The sequence below is a fragment of the Passer montanus genome, unplaced genomic scaffold, assembly GCF_014805655.1.
Source record: "Passer montanus isolate IOZ18808 unplaced genomic scaffold, ASM1480565v1 scaffold4, whole genome shotgun sequence".
Taxonomy (NCBI): domain Eukaryota; kingdom Metazoa; phylum Chordata; class Aves; order Passeriformes; family Passeridae; genus Passer; species Passer montanus.
Window position 1 is genome coordinate 2468023 of NW_024368818.1, and position 23575 is coordinate 2491597.

Sequence of the window (23575 nt, forward strand, 5' to 3'; positions counted from 1 at the left end):
CTTAAGAGGAGACTGCCAAGGCCATGGTGTGTGTGTGCCACAGATGGTGGGACTGACAGAAAGTTGTACTGCCCTCTATTCCCACCACCGAAGCCCATAAATCCCTGCCAGGTCCAAACTTTGACTTACACACCAAAGCTGGACAATGAATCAAATACTATTTTATTTTCTTCTCTTCTGACTCAAAATGGTAGAAAACCAGGTGGAGGTGATGTGTAACTAAATTATAAATCAGCTGAGACCTGCGGTTAAAATATTTCCTGAGGATTCTTGTTTCAAGGAAGTCTTATGAAATCTTTTTCATTCCTGAACAAATGAATCTGTAATTCAAATAACAGATGAAGGTATAGCAGCATTGTAGCTGTAGCTGAAGGTATAGCTGTCCTTGTATCTGACAGGGCAGAATATGGCTGTTAATTCTGGGTACTTCTCAGGTCAACAGAAAGGAGAAAGGAGAAAGGCATGAGAAGAACCAAACAAGCAAAATGGGGATGCAATGAACTCTGTCCTTTCATAAACTTATGCTGGATAAAATTCACAAAATTCACAGCAAAGCAATAGAGACATTTAGGGCTCCTCTTCACACGGAGCTACTTACTTGCCAACTTTTGCTGCAGCTAATCTTGGAGACTCACTAATCCGTTGGTGGCTTTCAGAATGGCTGTGGAAGATTCTGTTTCTGTTTGCAATTCTCCTTTAGCTGTACGCAGGGCTGAGGAAATGAAAAATATGACAGCATCCAGCCCAAATGTTCCTTACCCAGTAAAGCCCCCAAGGAGCTGAGGAGCAGTCTAGCCAGATGATGCAGTGACAAGCAGTGAGATGCTAAAATAAACCAAGCATTCTGACCCTGCCTTTGCATCCAAGTTGCAAACAGAAGGTTTTATTATAGTTCTGTGTCTCCCTTTGGTTCTAAATAAAAGGAAACAAAATCAAGTGTAAAAAACAACCCGTATCACTAACAGAAATTACCATGACTCTGGCTAGATTTTTCTGTGGTGTTTGTCTAGAGAACAGAATTTACTAATTCAACAGGAACCCTATAGAGTTTCCTCATGCAATAGAGGAAATATGTCATTCAATAGATGAATATGTCAGTCAACATATTTATTAATAGGTTAGATGGTAGAAATTATAAAAAGAGCATCCTTTAAAATATCTGAATGCAAAAAAAAAAAAAACATCAAATAAAGCTAACTGTTAATAAATACTTAACAGTCTGTCCTCCTGCATTGCAGATTCCTAATATTTTGGAAGATCTTGGGTGTTACTTGAATTCTCAAGGAACAGAGAATATCTACCAAACAATAAAAGATGTGGAAGTCAATATATTTGAAGATATTGAATTAAGAATAACAATGAGAATTTCAAATATAATATCATGCTTTTGGTTGTTTAAAAAGAGCAAAGCCTGTAAACTTTCTTTTGACTCAGAGAACAGGTAAGTCAGGGGAGGTACTGGATCAAAGATCCTTTAAAAGATCTTTTCTTTTAGAATGCAAATCAAATGTTTTCTGTGACTGTGCCTGTGTTTGATTTCATGTATGCATTATCTTTTTCAATCTCTTAATCCTTTACTGTTGTCACTCAGCAGCACATTACTGATTGTCATTTAAATCAATGTACACATATGAATCTTAAAACTAAGAACATTTTTAAATAAGCTTGTTCTTTTAATTTGTATAGCATCCTGCATGGGAGTCTCCAGGCACTCTCTGACATTGATGGATTTGAGCTTTGCCATGCTCGTGAGGAAAATTTGTGATTTTATAGTCAAAGAAAAAGAGGCACAAAGAATTATGTGACTTTTAGGATCACAGTGCAGATCAAGAACAACAGCAACAGCATTCTAATTCTCACAGCCAAATCTGGACTGGAACCTGAGGCTCCATAATTGCCTCCTCATGCAAAACTTGTAGAATGAGACTGTAGGTAAAGCATTTGGCTGGGGGGCTCCTGAACTGCCTCAAGCTCAGGAAGGCCATCCTTCCCAATGCTCAGCATTAAGCATGTGGTACTGTGGCTGTAAGTTCCTTTGTGCTGCCTGTGTAGGAAGACACATGAAGTATTCAGGTTGAAGGGCACTGTGTAAATAATGAATACCCGTGTCTTTGAAGGGTTTTTGCAAGTGCTAAAGAGCTAACATTCAATTGTGTGTGCTGCATATTACCTTCTTCATATTAGCCTGACAAATGCCACTTTACTTTCTGTTTTATAGATATGTTACATCTTTGGCTTTTTCCCAAATAAAAGAAGGACAAGCTGGAAAATACACCCTCTTGGTCACAAGTAAAACTGGCAATTACACAGTAGTTGTGCCTGTTCTCATCCGCAGTAAGTATGTCTACATGAAAGGGGTCATTCCATCAATAGGTTCAAGGGCAGAGGCTCAAGTTCAGTCAAAGGAATGAAGCTTTCATGTGCTGCACTTCAAGCACCTTCCTAGATTAGCATAGCACTTGGAGCTGTCTTCGGAGGCTGAAGTCAGAGACACAAACCGTGTGAGTCAGCTTTCTCTAGTCAATAAACCATGCAAATGAGCAAATAAAGATGTAAATGCACAGAAGCTTTCTTCTCCCCTGTGAAAATCCTCCTCTTTGTCAAAAGAGACAAACTGATGGTGGCTTTTTTTCTGTGCTTTCAATGCTCATGGGCTAGATTTGTTTGCTTTCATTTTAACCTGTTTATTGTTGGTGTTGCTAACTGGGCTGTAATCTGGACCAGATCAGGATTTCCCTTTTATATTCTGGTCACAGTTTGACCTGCTGCCACTTTTCCACTTGTGCCTGCTGCTGGGTCTCTCACTTCTCTCACTGCTTTTCCCTTTACAATTCTGTGGGTGGCAAGAGGTCCACTGAGGAAAGGGGAAAGAAACAGTCCCTCTTCTCAGCGCCAGCTTTGACTTGTTCATTTTCTTTTAAAGCAAAACACATCGGTTCTGCAGCTGCCCAACACAAGTGTGCCTGAGAAGCTGAGGTTTTAGCTGCTGTTAAATGCTCATGACAGAGCACCTGTGAGGTGCAACTTTTTGAAAGGCTCCCAGTGGGAGTGGATTTGATTGAGTTTTCTCAAGGCTCACACAAGAGACGTCTCTGATGCAAAGGCAACAGCTGCAACAAAGTGCAAGCTTCTGTTTCTAACTAGGGATGCCCAAAACATCTCAAAAAAACCCCATAAAGAGAGAGTGTCTTTTTTTTAACAGAATAGAAAGATTATATTATTTTGTCTGGAAAGGGACAAATTTAAAGATAAAATGTAAAACTGCAGAAAGAAATTTCAAAGGCAAAACCTCAATCCAAACACCTAAAAGACTAGCAAACCCTTCGAGGTTTAACAAGCTGTATTACTTGCCTTGCTTTTAATAAACTGTGAGTAATCAACGTTTTTTTCCCTTTTTAGTTGTTTTTTTACTATTTCTTCTGTTTAACTTTTTTTTTCTCTCTCTGGTTTCAGAAAAGTCACCTCTAATCTCTCCTTGTTTAATTTGAAAGCTTACTGCATGCCTCAATTATAATTTTAACAGCTTCATTGAGGGGACAAGGTATTAAACCTTTCATCAAGAATTGCCATCTCTATATCAATTAAGCTTTAGAGGTAAAAAGTGTTATTACATGTGCAAGCAAGAATAGGTTGAAACAATGTCAGTAAAGATCTTTTCCATATCAATTGCTTGGATTGCTTTCTCTTTGTTCCTGTGAATTTAATGTCATAATTACATATCTTATAAAACCCTTCAGGCTAGATGTGAATCCTTCAACTTGGATGTGAATCTCTGTACGTAAAAAAAACTCTTAGACATAAATGAGGAAAGAAATTACAAAGCCATGACAATTACTTTCACCTTAGTGCGTCACCTTGCCCACAATGAAAGTATGACTGAGGAAAAAGTCGTTTTTACATGTGGCAGCTGCATTTTCATTGAAAGATGACTTAAAACGGGACTCAGTGCTTTTCATTTTGAGTCACACCTTTAGCAATTTTAATACATTAAATTTTTTGTTCCTAGTCCAGGTCTGTGTCTGAGAGGTTCAGGATGCTGGGAATTGTGTAGGAATCATTTCCCTCTGAGTTACAGATGCAGGGTAGAGAGGTTTGCTGGTTATCAGAAGTCATTATCACCCCTTCTGTTTCCATCACGTATCTGATCTGACTGAGTAAACCCCATTTTGTGCACAGATTTCGTGGTTTCAACAGATACTCCACCAAAGGATGGGCTTAGGATGTGATTTCAAAATCACAGGTGCTCCTGCCCAGTGAAATGAATAGAAACCACAGCAAATTAACACCTTTCAATATCAGCCTCAGGATTATCCCCTGGCATAAAGAAGCAGGCCTTTGGTTCAGGGAAGCTGTGCATTTAACAATCAAGGCTGAAAAGCTCATGAGACCAACCCACAGTACACCTAAGGCTAAAGCATTTTCTGTTCCCTCAGTTTTGAAACTCACGACACAAATCACAGCTCTGAAACTTTATGTACTACAAAATGAGCAAAACACTGTTTCGAAATTATTTCAGCTTTCTTAAACTTTTGCATGATTTTTATCAGAAAAACCAGCCAAACCCTATTTCAAGAAAAGGGAAAAATCAGATTCTATCAAGTGCATATCTGAGAGCTACCCCCAGCCCTCTGTGGAATGGATATTCTGTGAAACGCCTGAAAAGAGGTATGTGAATGTTCATATGCATGTTGAATTTCTAGACTGAAAGTTTGCCATCTTCTGAAGAAAAAGTGACAGTGTGAGAAGAAATTACCTCAAGATGTGCCAGGGGAGGTTTAGATTGTATATTAGGAAAAATTTCTTCACTGATAGGGTTGCTAAGCACTGGAACAGGCTGCCAAAGTAAGCAAGTGAATCACCATCCTTGAAAGTGTTCAAAAAACTTGTAATATGGCACTTGGAGACTGGTTTAGTGGTGAACATGGCAGAGTTATTTTGACAGTTGAACTCGATCTTAGAGGTCTTCTCCAATCTTAATGATTCTATGATTCTACACTGCTTAGTGTGCCTACTTGGCTTTCAGGGGGATAACTGAAGAAGAACTTTTGATTCAAAAGTTTTGGAGATGCTGCTGGTTGGCACACTCAAGGGCTGGTTGAAAACCTACGTCCACATGATCTGCTTTTGGAGTGCTACAACACATTTTTCCTAGAAATTTTGAGTATTGTGCTCTTTTGGACATTGTCAGCTCTTTGCTTTAAAAATGTTATTCCAGATTCATGTTTTGATGTCACAAGAGCAAATCAAAGCCATCTTGTTTCCCTCTAGTTTTCCACATTGTTTTTAAATTTGAATCTTACAATCATGCAACACTTTAGATTGGAAAGGACCTTAAAAGCTCATCTTTAGAGTCTAAGTGCATTGCAATATGCAGGTACATCTTCAACATCTGATGGTTTCAAATCACCTCCCTGTGCCTTAGCAGAGCTTCTAGGAGGCTCTGTTCTGTGACCTTCCCAGCACAGAGGTGAGCCTGACATGTTGGCAGTTCCCATGGTCTTCCTTTCTACCCTTTTTTAACACGATGCAGTGTTTCCCTTTTTCCAGTCACTGGGGGCTTCACCAGGAGTATCAGAGCTGAGAAGACCAAGGGGTTGTGATTTTGTGAGCTAAATAATTTTTCCCATTCTATTAATATATAAAGTTTATTCTATTAACAGGGGCAATAATGCTTTTCTCTGCAGCATGGCAGTTCAGGGTCTGGATCTCATCATACCATTGGATTTGTAGCACCTCCCACCACCAGGAAAACAGAGATGTGGTGTGAAAGCTCAGCCTCTATCATTTTAATCTTCTCTGGATTTTAATCACATCATTACCTGTCTAAGAGCCAGTTTGAGCATAGTCAGGTCATTTCAGCTCATATTTCTGCCCAGACTGTGACATTTTTACTTTCTTATCTTCACCTTTCCCAGTTCCTTTTTATTCAGTATGTGAAATCCAGTTTTCCCACTATTGTTTGCATATTCTCATGGCTTAGAGATTTATCAGATTTATTTGCTTGCGGTTAACCAAATGAGTCAATGAATAATTATGCTTGTAATTGCAGTTGCCCTTATAAAAGGCATGAAGAAACCGGAGAAATACATGGCATCCAGATGGTGCAACATGAATTATTTCAAACTTACATATGGTGCTGTGCAGTTAATGTCCTGGGCAGAGAATGCACCAGCCTCTTTACAATAGGTAACTTCCCTCTAAGGTTTACTTGCATGTGACCCCAATCCTGCTGCTGAAGTTAGTTTCACTGCCCATCTGAGCATGATTTCTAGTCTAAGCTACTTGTTTATAATCACTGGAATAAAGTTAACAGTGAATGTGAATGCTCTGTCACATGTTTAAAACTTAATTCCAATAGCTCTTTCTGGTCTCTGTAAAAAGCCTCTTGCCTTTCTGTATTTCCTATACTTGTATTGACTTTTTGTTCATGCTTTTAGGACTGTGTGCAGGGAAAAGCTCTCCAAAGTGTTCTCAAACATATATATTTATATCTAATTATTAATTAATATCTGCACTCAGATTTGCTTACCTGTTTTTTAAATAAACCCTACCTGAGCTAAACTCTATGCTCTATGCATTGTGCCCTAGAAGTATCTTGTGAATCATGACAACATTTGTTTTGAGACATCTAAATCCAAGAAGTATATTATTTTCTTGATTATGGTAATTGTCATTGCGATGTAGAAATTAATATCTATACAGCATTAACAGAAAAAATGTTGATCTAACTGAGCATTTTCCAGGCAAAGTGATGGTTGTTTCAGTGTCTATGTTTTGGTTTTGTAGATTTAAATAAAAGACAAGCAGCACCTTTACCTGAACTACTACTTAAGGTTGGGGAACCATTGCTGATCAGATGCAGAGCTGTTCACCATAATTATAAATTCAGAATACAACTATCTTTTGAAAACAGAGAAGTTGAGCAGGTAAAAAGACAGGGCATATATTCAAATAGGTTGTAGCAGGCACTATCAGCTGATTAAATGTGAATCTCTGTTGAAATCCAGGGTTACTACTTTGAAGGATTAGAATATCAAGCAAACTCCTCAGCAATTCGGATCCAGCATGTGTTTGTTTCAGCAGCAGAAAGAAATTACAGTGGACACTACACCTGCTCTTCTACTGCTCATCCGAATCAAACTGCTCTGATCACAGTTCTAGGTAATTCCAATCCCTGGTGTTAGTTTTGTCTCTCAGCTGTTTTGCTTTTTGTTTTCCATGTGTCTGTTCTTTACTTGCAGATATGCACTGCATGTTTGTAGTTCCCTTGCTAAGGAAAAAGTCTGTTTGCACTTCCAAGCAATCCAGGAGAGCCAAGAGATTAATCTGAACTGAGTCATTCTGGTACCTGAATACAATTAACCTTTTCTTTATATTGTTTTTCAGATGATTCCCTTTAAAAGACAGTGCTTTTAGAGGTGAAATGAAATGACACTGTTTAGACATGCAGTCTGTATGATGGTTTCAATGGGATCTTCTAGAAACACAGGCTGGAATTCGTCTCCTGCATTGGTGACTCTCAGCCAGTGTGCCACAGAGCCATAATTTTAAAAAGCAAATCTCATTCTACTTAAGCAACATGCTGATTTAAAACCAACAGTGTTGAATTTAGTTGAGAGCAGCCTCAAACACAAACTTCTTTTCTCAGATGGAAATAGTATACAAATGGGCCTAGGTCTGGAAATGAGGCATAAAAAGGAAAGCTGTAGGTAGGACCACGCTGCTGCAGTAGGTACAGGGTGTAATTTGATGACTGGTGTGCCTGGAGCCTCTAGCCCTGAAAACAAGGCTCTCTGAAGCAGTCACCATATGTTTGATCCTAGATGAAGTTGCTCTCAGGGTTTACGATATCTAGGCTAGGTATGGTAGGAAGTGAGAATACTTACCCCAGTCTCTTCAGAAATTACTTTCCCAGTGTGATATCCTCTTTTCAGCTTCTTGAGCAGGAAGTTCTCTCGTCATTTACAATAACTGAGAATGATACCTGTGCATTTTTTCTACACACATCTCCTTGGCAAACAGGAACATAGGGATGAGAGTGTACTGTAGAGGTAGGGCAAGATCCTCTTTTTCATCAGTAGCTGTGCATGGGTCAGAAATAGTGGTTTCTGGGATCTGTGAACTATCAGGTGGAAGCATGGGTGACAGTCAGAGGGAATATTTGAGTTGCTGTCCCTGGAAGGTTGTATTTCTGAGCAAGTATTTTTTTCACTACAATGCACCAACCTGTATTGATTCTCTGTGCCCTCCTTAATACCCCTTTATCCCAGCAAAACTTCTGAGGGTTCGTTGTCTTTGCTGGTGAAAAATCTATTTGTTTACTTACATGGTGGATTAAAGTGGGTGATGTTGTCACACCAAGCTAACAGCTGTTCTTCTCTCTCCAAGGTTCTACAGGAATGTCCTGTGCTTCTGATCCATCCCAGCATTTAGCCTAATGTGTTAATGACAGTCACTGTGGGTGTGAATTTATGATAATAATGCAGATTCCATTTCAGCAGTGATACAGATACAGATTCCACTCAGTTGCCCATGTTTTAGGGTAGCAGTTTCTGAAACAATCAGCATCCCACCTTTAAACCATTACTATGCATCATTTAACACCTGTAGCTTCAGTGGGAATCATCATGGTGTAACTTATCCAAGACAAAACTGATTTGGTTGGCACACACTCACTCCATTGCCTGGGGAGCCTGGCTACCATAGCTGTATGGATGGGTGTTCTTCAAATCTCTAATAATGCCTTTAGAAAACTGATTTGGTTGGCACACACTCCATTGCCTGGGCAGCCTGGCTACCATAGCTGTATGGATGGGTGTTCTTCAAATCTCTAATAATGCCTTGCAGCCAGACTGCTTTCATTTGTCCTTTGGTAATTGATACCTCACCAATTTATCCCAGTTTGTGTGACCATCAGGTCAGGCAGGGTGGTTAGACCACTTCAAAGCACAGCAGAGATCAGCCAACAGCTGCACCTGCAAGGCTCTTTGTTACTGTAGGCCTTTTTTGTTTGACTGTCAGGTCAGGCAGGGTGGTTGGCCACTTCAGAGCACAGCAGAGATCAGCCAACAGCTGCACCTGCAAGGCTCTTTGTTACTGTAGGCCTTATGTTCAGTTTCCACTAGCATTAAACTAAGAATTTTTAGCACTACACAATCTTATTTCAGGAATATGTAAGTTATTTTGCAGCACATTATATTAAAACCAAAAAATACAGAAATATGAGGAACACAGAGACTTGTTCAGTCTCGAGAGTTTCATCTCACCTCTTTGTCATTGCTAAGTGTAAATAGTCAAAAATACACTTAAGCCTGCCAAAAATAATAAACCAAGAAATAATGTGCCATTTTCTTTCTCCTCCAATAAAGAACTACTTTTTTTTTCTCAGTTCTTTTCCAGATAAATGGCATACACCACTCCAAGGTCCTTATATGCTCTCTGGAAAAAGCCTTTACTCTTGGCTGGTTGTGTTGTTAACAATACATCAGAGATGATATTCTGCCTGGCAGGATGAGGACCAAAATACGAAGGCTCCATGTATAAAATCAATAAGCCTTTAATATCAAAAAATAGGACAGTACTCATGAAAGCAATAATTTCTTGTTTTGAAATACTGACATGTTTGTGGTTTTTATGGGAGTTTCCAGGTATTAAGTAGACTAAGACAGATAAAACATACCAAACAGAGTATAGGGTTACAATCACAAAAAAAAAAAAAAAAATCAACTCAAAAGGAAAAAACAGGTCCAGCAATATTTTTGTGGTGTAGTTTTTCACCATGTAACTGATTAAATAATACCACAAGTTTTCCAGAGGTTGTACAGTCATTGAAGATACCTAAACTAAGAAGGAAAAAGGTCTGAGCAACCTCATCTAGCTGGACCTGCTCTGGGCAGGAGTTTGACTACATATCTCTTCCAATGTATATGGTTCTGTGATCTTTATAGAATTGATCCTAGCACCACTGGTGTCTTTAGGACAGCCTCCCCCCAAACATGTCTGCTGTTCAGTCTCTTTGGGCAGGATTCATTCCAAGCCATAAGACATCCAGTGCCAGCTATGACTTTGGTTCCTTCATCAGTCAGTGCCAAGAAACAGTATTTCCAGAAGCTGTTCAGTACATCTTTGTCATCTTCTGCTTTAGGACGGGATACATTGGAATATGCCTTTTTCATTCCACTGAGTTTATCAGACGTTCAAACAAGTAAGGTTAGGTGGATCACAGAGCTTTTGACATCTCCACTAGGCAAAAAAAATCCCACCCTAGCAGGGCAAATACCAGCAGCACATGGTTCATGGACCTCTGAAAAACATTTTTCCATGTTGCTGTCATCTTGCATTAAATATGTTTAATTTAAATGGAGAAATAAAGGATCAGCTACAAGACTCATTTGCAAAATCTTCAGTTTATTTCAGGGAAGGAGAATGGTTATGATAGTGGCGATTATGATGTTTTGTTCCTGTAGAAAGAAAGCCAGGAATTGCAGCTCTTAACACCTGGAATACACACCCAAACCAAACTAAATAATGACATTATTGGCCCTCTGACTCTGTAGGTTAGACTGAAGAGAAATGCCAGACCATTTTGGAAGTGCTCTGGTCTGACCAAATATGCAACTTCATCAGGCTCAAATCATTTGTCTGCAACTGAACACAGTGACAATATTTCAGTACTATTTTGAAGAGGTTAAAATGTCTTCATTAAAGTCCAGCCTTTCTAATACATCTTTTCTTTCTTTTTTTTTTCTCCAGAAAAGGGATTTATAAATATAACTGACTCGAAAGAAGATTTTGAAATCGGTGAGGAAGAGTTTTGCTTTGAAGTTAACTTTAGAGCATATCCTCCAGTTAGATGCATGTGGCTATATTCCAATAAAACATTTCCATGTATACAAAGTTACAGTGTGGATGGACACAGGTATTTGAATATTTTGTAATAATTTAATATAATACTGTTTCTACTTTATGTCTCATTTGGACCATTTACTGTTGATGTTTTGTACTATCTTTGTGTTTTTAAAATATGAATGGGCCACATGGTGAGACTGTTAACAAAAGGCACTCAAACATAAGTTTGGCTTTGAACAACAGTTTGCACAAATAACTTGTAGAATCACTTTATTCTCTGTTTAAAATAAACCCTTTGCTAAGTTAAGCACCCAGCAACTCTTGGGTTTATATGCATTTTGCCATTCCCCTTCTCTCTAACATAAGTTCTGAATTACAAATGTGTCACAGTTTTCATTCTGGATCACAAGTTCTGCATGTTCCCATTTTCTCATCCTGTTGTTGATGATGTTCCCAGTGTCTTTCAAAGAGCTCAGACCAAGTCCAGGGTGCTGTAGTTCCCAGGCCTCTGCTAGGTCTGCTGGCCTGTGCCTGTGTCACAGAAACATGCCGTTCTGCTCGTTCCCCAGGTCATGGATTCTTCCGCTGCTGCAGCAAAACATGTTTTGAATAAACCTGTTGGTTATCTACCTTTTCTGTTATTTCCTACAATGGACTTCTGGCACGAATCCTGTTTAAGGCTAATGTTTTCTCCATTCCCTAGGCTCTCTAATTTCTTGATAACATTATCTAATTTCCTTCAGGGTTTCTTTCAGAGTAGTCCCATGGCTTTGCAGGTAACAGCTTTTACTCACCTCAATGAAAGTAAAGCCACGCTGCTCTTTTCTAGTTTTTACATTAAAAGTGGCAGGCTGTAGGCAGAAACTAATGCAGCTACTCTGATTCCTTCTCATATTCTTAAAACCTCTGTCTACATCTGCACAAAGCTGTGTCAAAGCTTTGATTACATTTTTTATTATTTCTTTCTATAGTATTTTGGTACCTTTGATTTTATCCACTAGCTTGTCAAGTTATCTTTGCAACAGACTGGCCTTTTCATCTGCATCAGGTTGTGTATTGGAGTCAGACCTCAGTGAAGTTCAGAGACAGCTCAGTCCAGGTTAGCAAATTGTCATCTGCTGGCAATGGCCACAGGAACTCTGTCCCTGCTGATAAAGTGAGGGCTGTCAGCAAACTTTGATAGCACCGGGTGGGTGTTGGTGACTAATCTGCAATGCCTGACATGGGCTTGGCAGAACTGTGCCTTGTGACAAGACTGATTTTGGAAACGAGGTCTCAGGGGACAGCCAGGAGCATTTGCTCATCCTTGTCCAATCGGTACCTCCCTCCAGCTGATAACACGGGGTTGATTTGCTTTGCAGCTGACACACACCCCTCCTCACTGCTTGTACCAGCAGGACTCAGCTTGGCTTGGATGACTGACAGTGGGTGTAAATTCAACCCACAGATAAGAATTAGGTGCTGCAGACTGTGCCAACAATAATTATTACATTGAGAACTTTTGAAATAGTTTAGGCAGCTGTCATTAGTCAGTAAGGTGCAACTGCTGGCCTGGGATTTATGAGTCACTTCAGAGCCATCGCAGCACAAAGCAGCAGTTGCTGAGTGCTGATCACCACCTGCTGGATGGGGGAAAGGCCAGCCTCTGTCCCTGTGTCCAGGCTGGCTCAGCCACAGGCACAAGCCACAGCCACCAAGCATTGCTGGGGCGTGGCCTGGTGGCTTCTTCAGACAGATAACTCGGCCGTTTGTCTGACAGCGCTGTTGGATGAACAGGATTTTTAATGTTTATTTTGGGTAGTTATTCTTTGCGTTTATTTGCATCCTATTTATTTCATGGAAAAATAAAATAGAGGGGAAAACACTTGATTGTGCTGATTATTTCATCTGACAAGTACATTCTCTTGTGCAGACATCCCTCACAATGATCCGATTTTGGCTGAATACAAGCACAGGATAGACATGTCTCACCTGAGGGCAAAGAGTAGGGGTACATCTTTCATTCAGTTTGAAGCACGCAGAAGCAGCAAGGGTAGGGAAATCAGGAGCTTCTGCCTGAAAGCTACTGTGGCCTTCCAGATTTCAATGTGATTTTAAAGCAGAAGGATTCTCAAAGCAACACAAAAAAGTTTGTCACATATCTAAACACATTGTGAGTCTCACTTTGCATGTTCTAGTTGATTTCTGTGTAATCCTGTCTCTCAGCACTTCTACTTTGTTCCTTTCATATCCTTTTTCATTTCCTGTTTTTATTCTTTTAATTTTTGCCAGTCTCTTGTAAAATTATTCCTTCAGATAAAAGATCATATTACATTTTAATAATTAACACTGTACTTTTCTTCAGCCTTTTATTTCAAAACCCAGTGATCCATCTCTCCTGTCAGTATGCTTACAGACATTCCAGACATTTTCAAACATTCCTTCAGAATTTCCATTTTCTATTTGCTTTTGTGAGCTCTCTGTTTCAGCACTGCTGATTTTCACTTCCCCCCTAAGAGCTAATGACTTTTCATATGTTCTCTGTTAAATTTACAGTACTTAGCTCACATCCCCATATATTTTCAGGTATTGAAAATACTGTGGTAATTTTTTCCTGATTATTTAATTAGGATATAATCCTTCCAACCTGGGATTTCAAAAGCAACTGATTATTTTTGTTTGGTCCTTTTTTTTTTTTTTTCCTGTCTTCAGTATCTTTTTTGAGGCAGCTTAAAAGGGTTCTGACTTTAAAAAAATCCATGAGTTTGGAGACATCATTAAGGCCATTTCAGATTAAGACATTCAAAAGTCAATAACTATATGAAAGTGCGGCCTTAATCAAAAGATAAAATTGCCAGTGGCTTCAAGGGGAGTTTTCCTGCTTTAGAATTTCAAGGTGATACTTGGTGCTTTTGTATGTATCTTGCTTAAGGAGAAATATCCCAATTTCAGTTCTCAAGACTGATATCATTACTGCTTTCTCCTACTTTGCATATTGCTGATATGAGCTATCTGAGTTGGTTTTTTTTTCTTCTCTCTTCAAACTCCCTGAAGTTCCTGCTTGCCTTTATCACTAAAACAGAGTTGGGGACCTACAACATGGTTGCCACTGAATTGTCAGCAGAAACATCTATCCCCGAATTGTCAGCAGAAACATCTATACCCAAATTGTCAGCAGAAACATCTATCCCTGAATTGTCAGCAGAAACATCTATCCCTGAATTGTCAGCAGCTACACCTGAGGCATTTTCTTAGGATGCTTTTCTAATGCTCATGAACTGCATTATCTGCTATTCAAAGCTGACAATTGTCCTACAGCACTAACCTAGTTGGAAACACAGAAACAGGATACCATCACCATAAAATGGCATATTAACTTCTCCCTGCCTCATCCCATGTCCCATACACCAGTGACACAACAGGACAGTCAGGCATGAATCTTTAATTCTCTGCAGCTCTTTGTTGTTAGTTTCTGCCCAGACACTCGTTAGACCCCTCCTGGCCATCTCCATTGTCACAAGCTGTTTCTTGCGTGGTTTGGGTATTGGTTTTCTGCCACCCACTGGCTCAAAGGCCATAGGGATTAGAAAAAGGCTGCTTTTTTCCTGCAGAACGACCTTGAGGGTTGGTGTTTCATCTCATTGACAAGGAACTTATGATGATGAAGATGGCTTTCCTGAGTCTATGTGAGATCTTTCCATTTGGAGATATTTGTCTCATGTTCCTCCCTGCCATTGTTGTTTCCTAACACATTCTATCACATCAGCTGGAAACTCCCATCTAAGCTCCTCGGAGAGAAGAAAGTTTGATCCTTTGCTGGTCTTAGCAGATTTGCCTGGGTGTGTCTTGTCTTCCAATGAATTAGTAACAAAATCACAGCTTGACAGCCTGCGTGCACTCCAGGAAGAGTGAGAGAAAAAATGCATAATTAAATCAATACTGCAGGGAAAAAATATCTTCTCACCAGCATAGTTAGATTCTGGGTTTTATGTTCTCTAAGCAAAAATAATTTCCTTTGTATTTTTCATGAGAAGATGCAGAATTGTTTCAAGCCTATATGTGAGTTTTGACTGCCTTTGAAATATTTTTCAAGTCAATATTTTGTCCTTTTCCCTTTTTTTTACTTTGTTCCACAGCATTTCATCAAAGTTCTGCAACCATCAGCACCAGTCTGGGATATATGTATTTTATGCTGAAAATGATGATACAGTTGCAACTAAAAAATTCACTCTGTATGTGAGAAGTAAGTAACAAAACTATTGCTGAAGATTTGGCAAAGTCTGGGATTTTATCACTGGTATAAATTGAGCTATTATGGTTTTTTTTGATTGGTATTCCCTATTTCATTTACATAGATTTATTGTTTAAAATGGAGGATCAAAAGGCAAAAACATGATTCTCTTCACACTGCATCACACTGCTGAAATCCAGGCACTGGGCCAGAGAAAGACACTGGATGCTTGTGGGTTGTATTTCTTGTGTCAGTTAGGGATGGAGAACAGAGAAAGGAGGAGAAAGTTAATTCTTTTTCTTCCCTTTAGTCTACCATAAACAGAATATGAGGTATCAGTTGCACATTGAGAAAAATTAATGCTTCTTAAGAAAATTACAAGCCTAGGAACTCAGTAAATTATTCTATCTCTACAAAGCTGGAACATATGTGACTGCTGCAGAAACCACATGAGATACAGAGTTGGGAGGAAACCCTTATCCCCATTAGGAATTAGATTTCTATGCCACGTTTATGACATTTTTTCCCTAATGGCATTTATGAGTTAATGCAGTTAGTGTGGACACCCTCTGGTGTGTAACTGGTGTGTTTGGGCTGCAGAGCCTCAAACAACCCTGCCCACAATTCACACACATGCAGTCTTGACCAATGCTCTCAATCATCTCAGTTCTGCCACGTGACTGCAGCATCTCTCCCTTGCTCCAGGTCTGGGGGCTCTATTCGTGATATATAATTTATACAAGGGTCTTCTGTGCACATTTTGCACGAGTTGGACACCCAGAACCTCAGTGCCAGGGCAGTCCTAGGGCCAGCTGCTTAGTCCGAGTCACAAAAGCAGAAGTCAAGACTTCTAATTTTGGCTCTGCCATTGTTTTGGTCTGGCTGTGCCCATACAGAGAAGTGGCTGCTCCCCTTGCCTTGCCACACTGCCATCCACAAAACCAAGGAAGGAGGAGGACTGTGAGCTACACCCAGCTCTCACTGTGAGATGAAGTTTTTTATTTTGAAAGCAGAAGCAGACCTTGATCTCAGCAGATATAACATTGTCACATAAGTGTATGGGGTTCTGTCACTTGAAGTGCTGACAGAAATTGTCTTACAGAATCACAGAATTGTTTAGGTTGAAAAAGATCTTTGAGAATATAGATTCCAACCATTAACCCGGCACTCCCCAGTATACCACTAAGCCATGTCCTTAAGCCTTGTGTTGCCTTATTACAGGAAAGCCCAAAATAAGGATGCAGCTGTTGTTCAAGCAGATCTCCTGTGTTGCTGAAGGTTACCCTGCCTCATCCTGGGTTTGGAGGAACTGTCTTGAACTGAACTCATCCAAGTAAACAACTTTCTTTCTTTTTATTCATTGCAAAGAGTATCTGAGCTATCCTTGATTAAATGAAAACCAGCCTGTAACAAACTAAATGTAAAATGCACACTTCACTGTGTGCATTTAACTGTTTGCTCTACTCCAGGGGAACCAGATCACCAAAATTAGGGGAAGTTTTCCCTTTTTTTACTGCCATCAAATGAAGTCTATAAAGATGTGTATCTTGGGCTCTTTACACCAAAATAGACCCCACTGGGTTTATATCAACAGTTAAGGGGTAACAAAGTTCAATCTAAGTTTTTCTCTTAGCCTATCAAAGTTATAGGGATTTAGGGAATGCATTGGTTAATACAGGCTTGATTAACTGGGTAAGCTTTGGTTAAAAGACCTGTTATGGTGACTTGTTACCAAAACCACTAAGTCAGTGAGCGTGTTTCCAGTGAAGTTAGTAAGAGTATTTCCAGTAAAGTTAGTAAGAGTGTCTCCATTTCCTCTATTTATTTAGGGGAATGAATCAGGCTCTAAAATTTTTAAAAATGCTTAAACAGCTTTGACCTGATCTGTGAACTCTGCAATTTTTATTTTAGATATGCCAAGAAACTAATAATCCCATGGTGCAGAAGAATACTAAGACAAATTTTCTTTTGTAAGATTGTGGATAAACTCTAAAGTATTTAATTTAGCTAGACATAAAAAAAATACCTTGACTTTTTTTTACCCATACCTCTTAAAAGGCTTCCTTACATCAATCTGTGCAGAAATGGAAGAGGAAAAAAAAAACATGCAGAGAGTGGGTTTAAAATGATCCTTAAATCATCTTTCTGGGAAGAAAATGCTGTGACACATCTTTTCTGAGGAACTTCCTAATGTAGAAGCTAGTGCTATGAGTAGAGCTGAATAAATTTCTCTTATCTCCTAATTTATTTATGTAGAGACTAAATTAGACACTAAGTTGATGAATGATAGAAAAGCTAGAAGACAAAATTATTATATGGACCACCTTTCCCTCAAGTGTCAAGTTCCCTCTTTCTACATATCAGGCCTTAAATAAGCCATCAATACTCTCCATCTGGGTGGATGGAGGCTCTCCATCATGAGTGAGAGAAAGTTCATGGCTGAAGTGACATGCCTTCAGGGAAAGGAGTTAGAGCTTGTGCTCTGGGTTCATATTGCATTTATAGTTTTAGCAGTGCCTCATTTGCAGCTGCTCAGTTGTTTGAATGTTTTGAGGCAAATATGAAACCAGTGGGAATAGATGAGGTATGGGGGGTGGTGTCAGTTGTGAAACTGATGGAGGTTCCAGAGTTCAGGGGGTGCAAGTACCCTGCCAAGGCAGTGGTGGAGAGTGGCAGTGAGCCCAGTGTAGGAGGTAGTTCAGTCCCAGCTAACGCTGCCATGTCCATCGCCAAAAATGAGACTGGTAAGTGACCAGAGGTCTCACTCTATCGCTGACAAAACACAAGCCCCTTCCTTTCTTCTCTTCCAACACAGACATAAGACATGTTTTGAAACTTCCCACCTTCTCCCCTGGCAAATGTCACTAAAAAAGCTAAAAGTCAAAACTGGTCTGCTTCCTTTTTCAGTTGCACAGAGGAAATCACAGAGGGGATTCAGAACTTCTTGCCAGAGAGGAGATCCCTGGGGTCATGGATTTCAAGCAGTACTTTATACCTAAAGGAGATAGCAACAACCTTCTCAGTGGAGTGCTGTGCAAACAATTCAGCTGGTTCAGCCTGTGAAAAGAGTTTCATTAACCTGTCAGGTACCACAAGCCTGTGTTTTAGCACGGGTTTTCTCAACTAAAGCTGGCATGGTAGAACCTACAATACTTTTTATCTGGCTAAATGGCTGACTGTGCAATGGCATTGCAGGTAAAACACAAGCTCTGTATGTACACAGTATCAGAAATGGTGGGTGAATGGGAGACAAAATTGTTTTTTTCTCTAGGCCCAAAGCAGAGGCCTCCCTCCTTAAAATAAACAAGAAAAAAAAAATAGGAAGTGCAGGATGGAAGCATGACAATGCTTGAGGCTGATTCCTTATTTTACTTTAGTCATCCCTACATGAAATCTGGAAGAATCATGTTTGGCAAGAGCTAAAGGCACTTTGGTAGCTGGTGGCACGTGCTGTCCCTTGCTGCTTCCCCATAGGTCCCTGTGGTGCTGCCAGAAATGCCCATGGGAGCTCTTCTCTCCCCATGGAGGTCGCTGCACACCCAAGCAAGATCATGGCTGAGCCAACAGACCCACTGAAGGGTCAATCCCTGTCTGGAAAGCAGGAGTACTGGGAAAGAGACCTTCTTAAACTGCCATAGGCAATTGACAGAAGGTTAAGTCCTGGTTAGGCAGTCTCTCTTCTTCTCAAGGGAATCACAGATTATTTCCTCATTGAACCAGAAAGTCAGTGTGATTATTTGCACTGTGTACTTGTAACATCATATGTATTCCATGGAGAAAAATATTTCAGTTAGAGGGAACATGCTGTGGCACCAGGAATTGCTTTGAAACACCCAGGTATTTGCAGTACAGGGATTTCCTTTGTCCTGATGGACAAGCTTTTGACTACAGTGGACAGAAGTTGTGACCACTGTCAGAGTTTGAGCATTCATGTTGAAATTAGAATAGAAAGTAATCATAATCCTTATGGTTTTAGAAACAACCAAAATATGAGGGTAGTCTCGTGTTTGCATGCTCATCTACCAATCAACACTTTATTCCTGTTTATACTTGCTAAGTTCAATTCAAGGGTCACAGCAATACCTCCATGCATTTGGGTTTATTAATGGATATAGGTCTTTTTTCCCCTTTTTATTTTTTTAATGAAAATAGATGTCAGAATTACCCAGAACTTAATGCCCACTGGTCATCTTGCTTTGCATAAGGCTGCATCTCACTCCCCATGCAGAGGAGGCTCGGGTGTGAGAGGGCTGCAGACTGCCAGAACTGACCTTGGGCTCTCCTTGCATTTTCAGCTGTACACACAAACTCTGTTCCAGTGGGTAGTAATATGTGTCTTTTAAAGTTGCAGGAGCTGTTTCTTCACCCCTGGATAATGCTGCATTCTATGTCTCCGTTGGATTTTTTCTCCTCTTGATCGCTTTTTTATTTGTATTCATTTTTCTTAAATACAAAAAGGTAAAAGCAAACATAAATACCTGGCCACCCTTCTTTTGTTTTTACCAGGCTGTTTCTTCTCTAAGACTTATTTCATCATGTGTTTTTTTTCTTCCAAAGCAATTCAAATATGAAAGCCAATGGCAAATGATACAGATGATAGGGCCATCAGATAATGAATACATCTACGTCGACTTCAGAGAATTTGAATATGATATAAAATGGGAATTTCCCAGGGAAAATCTGGAATTTGGTGAGCAATCTATAAGGTAAATCTCAATACTGGAGCAGTAGTCTGTGTTGTACCAGCAGCAAATAATACTGGAATTTTGTGTCTTGTAGGACAGGTGCTTGGTTCTGGGGCCTTTGGGAAAGTAGTGACTGCCACAGCTTATGGAATTAACAATGCAGGAGATTCAGTCCAGGTGGCAGTCAAAATGCTAAAAGGTATGATCAACTCTGGTGCCTTCCACAAGCAGTGATGTATTCTACTATCTCCAAAGTAGAAGAAGCATTAGAAATCCCCCTTATACAGAAAACTTTCAGCAGTTACACACCACAAATGCTTGGCTTCAAAATCCTTTCAAAGTGCTTTCAAATCCCTGTTTCAGTTTGGAAAGGTATTGCTGAAGTGCCTTCATCCCACAACACATTGCATTTTGCCCTACACACTACAGAAGGTCTGTGTTGTGTGGGGAAGTAGGGAACCTCTAAAGAGAAGAAATGTAAATCCCCAGTGCAGATTATCCTACTGGTTATTCTGGTGACTATGACCCTTGGTCTAAGGCCCCTTTTTCTTGTAGTGCTGCCCCAAACCCTTTGTCTGCTGTGTCTCACCTAGCTTGTTTCCTAAACTTCTGGCACAATTTCCTATAGTCTTTTTCTTGATAATGACACAAAAGAGTTTTTTTCCATCCCTCCTTACGAATAAGGATACTGAACCTCGAATACTCATTTCTGCTATGGTCTGGCCTCTCTCCAAGCTGTCATGGCTCCTGATAAAATCAGAGTCCAGGAGCAAGCCTCCCTGGAAGAAAGCAGAGGAGGGCTGCCTCGCTGTGTCCCAGCTAAACACAGCCCTGTTCACAGAATGGTGGAGTACTTTACACTGAAAAAGATCTCTGGGAACACTGAGTCCAACTGTTAACCATCTGGACTGTCAAGTCCACCACTACACCATGTCTCTCAGTGACACATCTTTTAAATACATTCGGGGATGGCAACTCCACCACTTCCCTGGGCAGCCTCTTCCAGTGCTCAACAGCCCATTGAAGCATATAGGTGAAAACATTTTTTTGAATATCCAATCTAATTCTCTCCTGGCACAAACTGAAGTGTTTACCTTCATCCTTTGACTTGTTACTTGGGAAAAGAGGCGGGTATCCACCTCACCCACCTTTTGTTATATAATGGAATGAGCTTCACATTGATACCAGCACCCTGCCTATCTGTGTGCCCACACAGTCCCTTCCTGCCAGCACTGCCTTTCAGGTTTTCATCCCCCATTTCCACATAAGCATCAGGTTTATGCTTCCTTAGCCCACTCCGTTGTGGTTGTCTTTGTGGAAGCTTGACTTGATCATTTTGGTTCACGTAACAAATTCACTGAAGTTGTGAGCACCAAATGCTCACTGACAAACAAGATTAAAGCTATTACTGAAACACAGGGTGGCCTTCTCAGCTGTTGGATTTACATAACAAATTCACTGAAGTCATAAGCACCAAATGCTCGCTGAAAAAACAAGATTAAAGCTATTACTGAAACACAGGGTGGCCTTCTCAGCTGTTGGATTGCAGCTGGTTGTGTGCCATGTGGCTGCCATTTTTCTCTCTTAACGTTTCTCTGCCACAGGCTTGTCTGCCATTTTTTCTGTGCTTGGAAACACTTTAATATATTGCTGTCATTCCTTGCCAGCCCAAGAATGACAAATGTTGACATTTAATGACTGCTTTCCCAAGCTCTAAAATGATCTGCTCTCACACACAAATTTCGTTTCCACCTTTGACTAAATCTTTTTATACTTTGGAAAGGTTTTTTTAGGATGTTCCCAAATGTACTGTCGGTCCAATAGATTTGAGGTGAAGATTTGCACGTGACAAAGCATCACAACCATTTAAATTTTCATTTCTTTGCCAGAAATTTCCAAATCTGTATTATTGCTTTTACAGAAAAACCTGATGCTTCAGAAAAAGATGCTCTAATGTCTGAGCTGAAAATGATGACTCACATTGGAAGCCATGAAAATATTGTGAACCTACTCGGAGCTTGTACTCTGTCAGGTAAATTGAAATTGTGGAAAAATACTAATTAAAACCACCAGAATAATGAGGACTAATTTTGCTGCTCTGTGCTGACCCAAAATAAGATGAAGATGAACTGAAAGCAAATTTAAGGGCATGCATGTGTACAGAAAAGGGTCATTTCTGATTATACTGGCAGGAAGTGATACAACAGTCCTTCTGTAGAATAGGATTTCCTGTTATGGTGGTGACGGCACTGGTATGAGCCAGTTTATTAAGTGAAAAGGAAAAATGTATCTGCTGTCAGGGACTTTTGTAAACACATGATTATGTTCACATAGGAAATAATAGTTTTTTATAATTCATGTGGCTCACCAATGAATGGATAAAAATAGCTAAAAGATAGACAGGAAACAAGAGAAACTGAAAAATAACAGGGGTAGGAGGGACACAAAAAGAAAAAGAATGAGAGAAGTAAATAATGGAAAGAGGGACCACCTTTTAAAAGACCAAATGTAAAAACAAAACTGAAGAATGAAAAAAAATAAGCAAAGGTGGGCTAAGATGAAAGTAGCAAGGTATTATCAATGAATAATTATTGTGTGACTCGTGTTATAATTGAGATAATTTACACAGCTATTCTTGTCCAAAGAACTGCTTCTCTGGCCAGTCCAATGGTGAACAAGAGTGGATGAAGAGAGGCTAAAGAGCAGATCAGCTTGGGAAATGCCAGGGTTTCACCCAGTGCGGATCCATATCACGAACTGGAACACCTGACACTGAAAAACTTGACAGATTTTCCATCGTGGCTATTTATTTAGTCAGAATGACCAAACAGAACAGTTAACTTTTGTTCCCTCAGTTTACATCAGCGGCAATACTGTCAGGCACAGACGTAAGGGGCAAGAGGAAAGCAGAGAAATAGATTGTTTTTAGTAGCTTTAGATGATTTAAAAATACTGCCACGGCCTTCTGGCACAGTGGGAAGGATGTGATGGTGCAGGCAGGAGAGCTGCAGGGAAAACCTCTTAGTAGCTTTAGATGATTTGAAAATACTGCCATGGCCTCTGGCACGGTGGGAAGGATGTGATGGTGCAGGCAGGAGAGCTGCAGGGAAAACCTGCTTAATCTGGTAGGTAGGGCAGGAACACTTCCAGCCTTACCCAAGTGCCATTCTCAGAAGAATTTACATGGTTCTCAAGACTTTCCCATCCATCCTCTGAGAGACTTTACAGCTTTTTTCAGCGTGCTCTACCTTGCTTGACAGGGGACTTCTGACAGAAATATCCACAGATTCATGGTCAGTCTTTCTGGGCCAGAAGTGGTGGTGGCAGAGTGAGGCTTTGCAGAGTGATGTGTGACCACTCTGAGCTCCGGCTGGCTGGTCATGGCTTCTATCCAAACCTGCCTGGGTCAGGAATTGAATGTATTTTTCCTCTCTTGAGAAAGTGTCCTGACCAGTGCTCCCCTTGCAAGGGATATCCCTTGTTTAGGTCCCCTCAGCAAAGTTCTCTTGGGTTTCAGGTGGTCTTCTTGGGCAAAAATAAAAAGGATCTTTCCAGAGCTTGAAGGTTGCACAGATAGGCAGAAGGATGTAGGTCAAAGAGTACAAATTCACAACACCCAGATAATTAGTAGGAGTCATCTTCTGCTTGAACCCTGCATGGCTTAGAAAATATCCTGCATCCTTTTAGCCTGTACTGTCCTCCCCATTGTCATTGGATGGACAAGGATTTTTGTTTCTATAAGGGATTTTCAACACAGTTTGAGAGATGCACCACAAGGACAAAGTTACACAGACTTTCCAAGGGACATTATAGTCAGTAAACAAATTCTCAT

General features: G+C 40.1%; 1 protein-coding gene across 1 annotated transcript in view; it reads left to right on the forward strand.

The window, feature by feature from the left end:
- FLT3 (fms related receptor tyrosine kinase 3) overlaps window positions 1-23575 on the forward strand; it is a 42420-nt gene that overhangs the window by 12572 nt on the left and 6273 nt on the right. Inside the window, exons 3-16 of the mRNA XM_039718433.1 lie at window positions 1239-1441; window positions 2219-2334; window positions 4548-4665; window positions 6050-6186; window positions 6787-6926; window positions 7008-7161; window positions 10753-10918; window positions 14964-15070; window positions 16280-16391; window positions 17966-18144; window positions 19404-19516; window positions 19616-19748; window positions 19838-19942; window positions 21665-21775. Coding sequence (XP_039574367.1) covers window positions 1239-1441; window positions 2219-2334; window positions 4548-4665; window positions 6050-6186; window positions 6787-6926; window positions 7008-7161; window positions 10753-10918; window positions 14964-15070; window positions 16280-16391; window positions 17966-18144; window positions 19404-19516; window positions 19616-19748; window positions 19838-19942; window positions 21665-21775 — 1894 coding nt within the window. The remainder of the gene's footprint in view (window positions 1-1238; window positions 1442-2218; window positions 2335-4547; window positions 4666-6049; window positions 6187-6786; window positions 6927-7007; window positions 7162-10752; window positions 10919-14963; window positions 15071-16279; window positions 16392-17965; window positions 18145-19403; window positions 19517-19615; window positions 19749-19837; window positions 19943-21664; window positions 21776-23575) is intronic.